The sequence below is a fragment of the Lampetra planeri genome, chromosome 48, assembly GCF_965212315.1.
Source record: "Lampetra planeri chromosome 48, kcLamPlan1.2.h2, whole genome shotgun sequence".
NCBI classification, from domain to species: domain Eukaryota; kingdom Metazoa; phylum Chordata; class Hyperoartia; order Petromyzontiformes; family Petromyzontidae; genus Lampetra; species Lampetra planeri.
The window spans coordinates 3,857,056-3,864,849 of record NC_136154.1 but is presented as its reverse complement, the minus strand read 5'-3'; the positions used below and the strand labels follow the sequence as shown (position 1 = coordinate 3,864,849).

The following is a 7,794-nucleotide window of genomic DNA, read 5'->3' as shown; positions in this document are numbered from 1 at the left end:
AGGGATGGAGGCACCGGTCCGTAATTTTATCCACCCACCGGGGTTGTTCATGCCACCGTCGCACACAGCCGCTGAACATCAACCGTGACGTTTTAACGCGTGCCTCGTGTACGCCCCCGTCCTCATCCAGTGCACTTGAAAAGCGCTTGTCCGTCGCTCTCCGTCGCTCAGCCGTTCCCCGATCACAAAAACCACAGGCAACCCATCTCGGGATGGGGATGGGAGAGATGGGGGGGGGGATGGGGGAGATCTGGGGGGGGGGGGGATGGGGGAGATGGGGGGGGGGGGCTAGGTTTTTTTATGGCAGAGTGAGCAAGGTGGTGGTGACGGTTTTCGGCTCCGTTTTTGCCGGAGGTTTTTTATTCCTCTTCTTCAAGGTGCGAGCTTGCCGGCCGCCCTGGTTAATACCGCCGGGGGGGGAGGGGGGTGGATGGTGGCTGAGGGGGGGGTGAGGGGGGGGGCTAGTTTTTTTTTATTGCAGGGTGACACGGTCGAGCAAGGTGGTGGTGGCGGCGGTGTTTTTCGGCTCCGATTTCGTCGGAGGGGTTTTTATTTCTTCTTCTTCTTTTCTCCTTCTTCTTCAAGGTTCTAGCTCACCGGCCGCCCTGGTTAATACCACCGGGGGAGTGGCGGAGGAGGGGTAGTTGACATTCAGGGGGGGAACCCTCGGCACGTTGACTCCTCGTAAACCGTGCCAGTCGCCCGTCGTGTGCGGGCGGTCGCGACCCGCCCCATTTCTCGCGCGAACGACTCCGTTGCCCGAAAACCGCGGCGGCGACGTCGCGCGCCCCGAGGTTTGCCGGTCGCCATTCCAGGGCGGACGACCACGGACCCCCGGCGTGAGCCGCGGATCAAAAAAGTGGGCCTTGACGCCGCTGACGAACGGCGGCAGCGTGGGGGGGGTGGGTGGGGGAGGTTCGTGAGAACCCCGCCCGCGAGAGGTCACCACGAAGGGGTCCTTTCGTGTGACCAACAAACGAAGGTCGCCCTCCACTGACGACGGCCGGTGCCCACTTGGGAGAGCCGCCGGTGCATACGCCTCGTGCCGCGCAAGGGACAGCTCCAACCGGGGTGGTGGGTGGCAGGCAGGCGGGCGGTGGCCTCCTCGGTTGGACCGGCTCACCGGGGGACGCTTCGACCGGCCTGTCCCTCCCGGCCGCACAGTCGCCACGTCCCTCCGGCCCGGTCGTTCAGGGGAATCGACGCTGACGAGAGGGATCACCTGCGAGAGCGTCCGTCGCGATCGCCCAGCCCCCCCCCCCCATCTCCATCCCCCCCACCCCCCAAAATTCAATTCTTTATTATCGTCGGGGTCGTGAAGCTCTTGAACTGGAGGCCCGCGTGGGTGACCTGGTGCTTGTGCAGGTTCTCCGACTGGGTGAACGCCTTCATGCACACGCCGCACTTGTACGGCTTCTCGCCCGTGTGGGTCCTGTGGTGGCTGTGCAGGGCGCCCGACTGCGTGAACGCCTTGCCGCACACAGTGCACTTGTACGGCTTCTCCCCCGTGTGCGTCCTCTGGTGGCTCTGGAGGGCCCCCGACTGGGTGAACGCCTTGCCGCAGACCGAGCACTTGTAGGGCTTCTCGCCCGTGTGCGTCCTCTCGTGGTTGTGCAGGGCGCCCGACTGCGTGAACGCCTTCTCGCACATCGTGCACTTGTAGGGCTTCTCCCCTGTGTGCGTCCTCTGGTGGCACTGCAGGGCCCCCGACTGGGTGAACGCCTTGCCGCACGCGGTGCACATGTAGGGCTTCTCTCCCGTGTGGATCCTCTGGTGGATGTTGAGGCGGCTCTGCTTGTCCGTGCTGTACACGCACTGGTCGCACAGGTGCACGACGGCCGGGTTGCCCCACCTGCCGTGCTGTCTCATGTGGTCCTGCAGCGCCGCCACGCCGTCCGCCTCCTGGCCGCAGACGATGCAGGACGTCCGCTTCTCGTCCCCCGCCGTCCATTTTCCCTGCCGTCGGCACGTAAAAAATAAAAACGCGAGCGTCACCGACGGCAGAGCGACGTCGTCACGACGTCACCGCGACGTCGAGAGAGAAAACGTGGAGGCGAAAGCAACCGGAGGACCCGGAGAGAAATCCACGCGACCACCACGGGGAGAGAAACGCAGACTCCAGCAGCAAGCATCGTCAGGGTTGGGATCGAAACCACGACCTCCTGCACACTAGGCGAGGGAGATAACATCTCCTAGCTACAGTGATGAGATGCAGACTCCAAATATACAGCAGCAGGCATCAGGGTCAGGATCGAACCCACGACCTCCTGCACACCGGGCGAGGTAGTCAACATCTCCTAGCCACCGTGTTTATGAGAGACGCAGACTCCAAATATACAGCAGCAGCAGGCGTCAGGGTCAGGATCGAACCCACGACGTCTTGCACACCAGGCGAGGTAGATAACATCTCCTAGCCACCGTGATGATGATGAGACGCAAACTCCAAATATACAGCAGCAGCAGCAGGCATCGTCAGGGGTCGGGATCGAACCCACGACCTCCTGCACACCGGGCGAGGTAGTTAACATCTCCTAGCCACCGTGATGATGATGAGAGACGCAGACTCCAAATACAGTAGCAGGCATCGTCAGGGGTCGGGATCGAACCCACGACCTCCTGCACACCGGGCGAGGTAGATAACATCTCCTAACCACCGTGATGATGAGAGACGCAGACTCCAAATATACAGCAGCAGCAACAGCAGCAGGCATCGTCAGGGGTCGGGATCGAACCCACGACCTCCTGCACACCGGGCGAGGTAGTTAACATCTCCTAGCCGTGGGTAACCCCCTGAACCACCACCCCCCCCCTCCCCCCGCAGCCAACAGACCGCCGATGACAACGAACGCGGCCTAATTAACGAGATCTTAACGCGAGCTAATTAACGATTTAAGCTGCCAGGCCTCAATCAGGCCTGGCCATTTGCCTGGAAACCAGTGGGGGGGTTGGGGTGGGGTTGTTGGGGGGGGGGGGTTGCGTGAGGTGGGGCGGGTGACGGGGTTGGGGGTTAGCGGAGTCCACCACAGGCAGCTGAGCGAGCGACCGAGTGGCCTCGTCTCTCGACTCCTCCTCCTCCACCTCCTCATCATCTTCTTGTTCCTCACCGACGATTGCGGACATCGACGAGGTGAGGAGGAGGAGGAGGTTAAAGAAGGCGGTGGCGGCCGCGGCTGTCAACGGAGTGAGGTGTGACGTCACCACACGTCGCGCTGACTCGCCGTGCGGGTGACGTCACGTCGTTTTGTTCGCGATGACGTCATCCCCCGACGGAGAAGGTGGGTGGGGGGGGGGTTTGTGGAGAAATCCAATGAGCTGCTTAATTTTATTATGTTTTATTTTTATTATTTTATTGTTTCCATTCTACGTGACTTTACCGAAAGAACCAAGAAGAAGCTGCTAAGCTCTTTGTAGAACATCGGTACGTGGAAGCCTTCCTGTGCAGAACAGGGGGGGGGGAAGGGGGGAGTGCGCACGAAGAGAGGGGAAATCTCAACACTCCGTTCGTGTTAGACTCAGCGGGCAGTTTTTCTTTTGTTGTTTTGGGGTTAGGATCTGTCCATAAATGACGTCACGAGATTTTGGAGGATTTTTGACCCCCCTCCCCCCTCGTCACACGGCGTCACAAAAAGTCAGACCCCCCCCTCAAATATGACGTCACAAAGCTCTGCCTTCCCCCCCCCCCCAATAAAACATGCTTCAAATCGCTTTAAACTTTTGTCATTGTAGTGCGTATTTAATGTGGCGCTGCACTCTGATGGTGGAGGAGAAAACATTTATTAAAACGTCTATTTAATCAGGTAGAACGTGTTGTCTATATTGATTTAAATTTGTGCATTTTGATGTGACGTCACATTTCTCACACCCCCCCCCCCCACTCGTCACACATCGTCACAAATGTCTGACCCCCCCCCCCCCAGGTGCGTGACGTCATTTATGGACGGCCCCTTACGTCACGTGAAGTGTGAATGTGTCTCCACCTTTGCCAGTACCAAAATATAATAATGGGGTTTTCCCACTTTTTTCTGGCAACAAAACATAAACCTTTGTACGAGGAATCGTGTGTGCGTTAACCACAATACTCGTGGTCAAAATGCAAACAAAAAACACACTCTGCTAATATTTGCATCATCCTTGAAACCAGAGACAGCTTTCTTTTGAGCCTCGTCTCAATTGGTGCTAGACCAGAGGACGCCAAATGCATACTGTATATTATCAGTGTGTTTTATTTTTGCATTTTGACCACAAGTATTGTGGTTAATGCAGACTTGATTCCTCATAAAAAGGTTTCTGTTTTGTTGCCAGCATAAAGGGGAAAACCCTATTAATGTAAATGTGTTGTGAACCTGGAAAAATTGCCCGGGAAGGCTGGATGTAGTCGTCAGCGAAGCCTCGTTACTCAATATGAAACTGCTGTGGGTTTACTCTGTACTACACTATAAACTATTATACACTACACTATACACTACATTAAACACTATACTGTCCACTTCACTATACACTACACTAGTATACACTACACTTTTGTACACTATTCTACTATACACTACGCTATACACTACACTATACACTACACAATACACCACATTACTATACACTACACAGTACATTACACTACACACAATACATTACACTATACACTACATTACTATACACTACACTACATTACTATACACTGCACAATACATTATACACTACATTACTATACACTACACTACTATACACTACGCTATACACTACACTATACACTACACTACTATACACTACACTACTATACACTACACTATACACTACACTACTATACACTTCCCTACTATACACTACACTACTATACACTACACTACTATACACTACACTACTATACACTACACTACTATACACTACACTAGGAACTAATTGACGCGTGTTGTTTACGTGACAAACCTTACTGGCTGTGTCGGGTGGTGGAGGGTTAGGGGCCGTCCAAAAATGACGTCACGCACCTGGGGGGGGGGGGGGGATCAGACATTTGTGACGATGTATGACGAGGGGGGGGGGGTTGATAAATGTGACGTCACGTAAAAATGCGCAGCTTTAAATAAATATAGACAACGCGTTCTACTTAATTAAATATACTTTTTAATAAATGGTTTCTCCTACAACATCAGAGTGCAGCGCCACATTAAATACGGGGGTGGGGTAGAGCTTTGTGACGTCATATTTGAGGGGGGGTCTGATTTTTTGTGACGCCGTGTAACGACGGGGGGGGGGGGGGTCAAAAATCGTCCAAAATCGCGTGACGTCATTTATGGACGGCCCCTTAAGACACAACATATATACTCACGCGACGTAAACCAAAAAACACATTGTCCTGCGGAGGGAGCTGGTAGGAACGTTGGGTTGCTCGGTCAATAGCCTGCAGGGTCAACGGCGGCGTGGTGTATTCCGCAAATATGCCCGACTGTGAGGGCGGGCACAAGCCGGCGTGAGTAGATTAAACGTTGAGTTTTATAAGGGTACCACGGGGTGACCAGCCCCTCCCCACCCAGCCCCACCCCTCCCCACCCAGCCCTTCCCCACCCAGCCCCTCCCCACCCTCCCCTCCCCACCCAGCCCCCTCCCCACCCAGCCCCTCCCCACCCTCCCCACCCAGCCCCTCCCCACCCTCCCCCTCCCCACCCAGCCCCACCCTCCCCACCCAGCCTTTCCCCACCCTCCCCACCCAGCCCCTCCCCACCCTCCCCACCTAGCCCCTCCCCACCCTCGCCACCCAGCCCCTCCCTCCCCCTCCCAGCCCTTCTCTGCACAACGGACGGGAGAAACACAATAATCCCCTGTGGGCTGGTGTAACCAGGAGGTTCCTACCAAATATATTGTGAACTCTACCAGCCTCTTAGGGCTAATACGTTGTTGGTACTTGTTTTGCTGGACGTCTGTGGGTGGGGGGAAAAAAGAGCTTTGTAGATCATCAGATTCCTTCTGCAGTGTTAATAGACATCCTGTTGTACTGGTAGGAACCTCCTGGTTACACCAGCCCATAGGGGATTATTGTGTCCGTCGTGCAGGGAGGGGCTGGGGAGGGAGGGGCTGAGTGGGAAGGGGAGGGGAGGATGGGGAGGGGCTGGGTGGGGAGGGTGGGGCTGGGTGGGGAGGGGAGGGTGGGGATGGGCTGGGTGGGGAGGGGGCTGGGGTGGGGACGGGCTGGGTGGGGAGGATGGGGCTGGGTGGGGGGTGGGAGGGGTGGGGCTGGGTGGGGGAGGGGCAGCTCACCCCGTGGTGCCCTTATAAAACTCAACGTTTAACCTACTCACGCCGGCTTGTGCCCGCCCTCACAGTCGGCCATATTTGCGGAATACACCACGCCGCCGTTGACCCTGGCCATTGACCGAGCAACCCAACGTTCCTACCAGCTCCCTCCGCAGCAGGAATGTGTTGGAGTGACTCATGCTGCCAGCAATGGCTGCAAAGTTTGGCCGCGTACATGTTATGTTTGTATCGTTTATTGTTAAATTTGAATCACAGTTCCTGTGATCACTGTTACATTGTTTTCATAGCTCTATTTTGGTTATTTCGAAAACGTTTTGGTTTAGCCATGTTTGTTTCTTGTAGTACAGAGTCAGCCTGATAACTTTAATCTAAATTGTCTTATGGTTGTTATCAGAGGTGGGACAAAGTCATTGTTATGCAAGTCCAAGTCGAGTCGCAAGTCATCAAATTCATGACTCGAGTCTGACTCGAGTCCAAGTCACATGACTCGAGTCCACATCTCATAGGTGGGACAAAAGTCATTGTTATGCAAGTCCAAGTCGAGTCGCAAGTCATCAAATTCATGACTCGAGTCTGACTCGAGTCCAAGTCACATGACTCGAGTCCACATCTCATAGGTGGGACAAAGTCATTGTTATGCAAGTCCAAGTCGAGTCGCAAAGTCATCAAATTCATGACTCGAGTCTGACTCGAGTCCAAGTCACATGACTCGAGTCCACACCTCTGGTTGTTATTGTTTGACTTGCATCCCACTGGGATTTTTGACACACAGCGTTGAAATACGCTGCTTTTGCTGGAAGACTTTGCTGCTTTTCCTTGATTTTTTCTGTTTGCGCTCAGTCACTTTAAGATGTTTTCCTGTTCGTGGTTTTTGTTTGTTGCGGTGCACCCGAGTCAAGAGCCGCATGGCTCACAGGGTTATCTCCATGTATATAAAAGGCAAAGTTGTGATTATGTGTTAATTCTAGATTTGAAGCGTGTGTGATTATGTGTGTCTGTTCAAAATGTTCAGCGTACTTCCCGACATGCAACAAACTTGAAATTTGCCACGTGGGTACTTTGCAGAATGTACACCATGCAAAAATTATAAAAATACACTTTAGTTTTTTTTTTTGTGGGGGGGGGGGGAACTCAATAATGCAGAGATTTTTTGCACGGCAAAATGAGCTGTGACGTCACATCTGTCACGTGACCCGCGCGTGTGGACGCGTAACGCATTGTAGTGTAGTGGTTAGCGCGCCGCGCTACGAACCCGGCGACCCGAGTTCGATTCCCGCTCACGGCCACCACCGGTGACGATTATTTGAACCGGGTCCTGGGCCTCTCCTAGGTCGACTCAGCCTCAAACGAGTAACTGGTGTGGTGTGTGGACATCGCCATTGGGGAGACAAAGGCGGCCGGGCGTTGTTAATAAATTAACTGAAATGAACTGAACCCGACTGTGGATCATCATGGTGAAGTTGGTGCTGCCCGAGACGTCGCGCGCGAGCGCGATGACGTCATGTCTCCGCGGCGGTGTGGAGGGGGGTCTTGTAATCTTCGGAACGTGAA

At 54.5% G+C, this 7,794-nt stretch overlaps 1 protein-coding gene across 1 annotated transcript; it reads right to left on the bottom strand.

Moving 5' to 3' along the window:
• Positions 1-556: 556 nt before the first annotated feature.
• On the bottom strand, positions 557-3,120 carry LOC144733721 (uncharacterized). Its single transcript, XM_078615745.1, has 2 exons — positions 3,022-3,120; positions 557-1,956 (listed from the first exon to the last, which is right to left on the bottom strand). The coding sequence occupies exons 1-2, from the start codon at positions 3,118-3,120 to the stop codon at positions 1,291-1,293; spliced, it is 765 nt and encodes a 254-aa protein (XP_078471871.1). The 3' UTR covers positions 557-1,290.
• Between the last annotated feature and the right edge of the window lie 4,674 nt (positions 3,121-7,794).

Excerpts from the sequence above, each read along its gene's own strand:
- LOC144733721 (XM_078615745.1), bottom strand. The coding sequence starts at position 3,120 with ATGTCCGCAATCGTCGGTGAGGAACAAGAAGATGATGAGGAGGTGGAG. Across the intron at positions 1,957-3,021 it reads CGCTCGCTCAGCTGCCTGTG|GGAAAATGGACGGCGGGGGA; the intron begins GTGGACTCCGCT and ends TGCCGACGGCAG.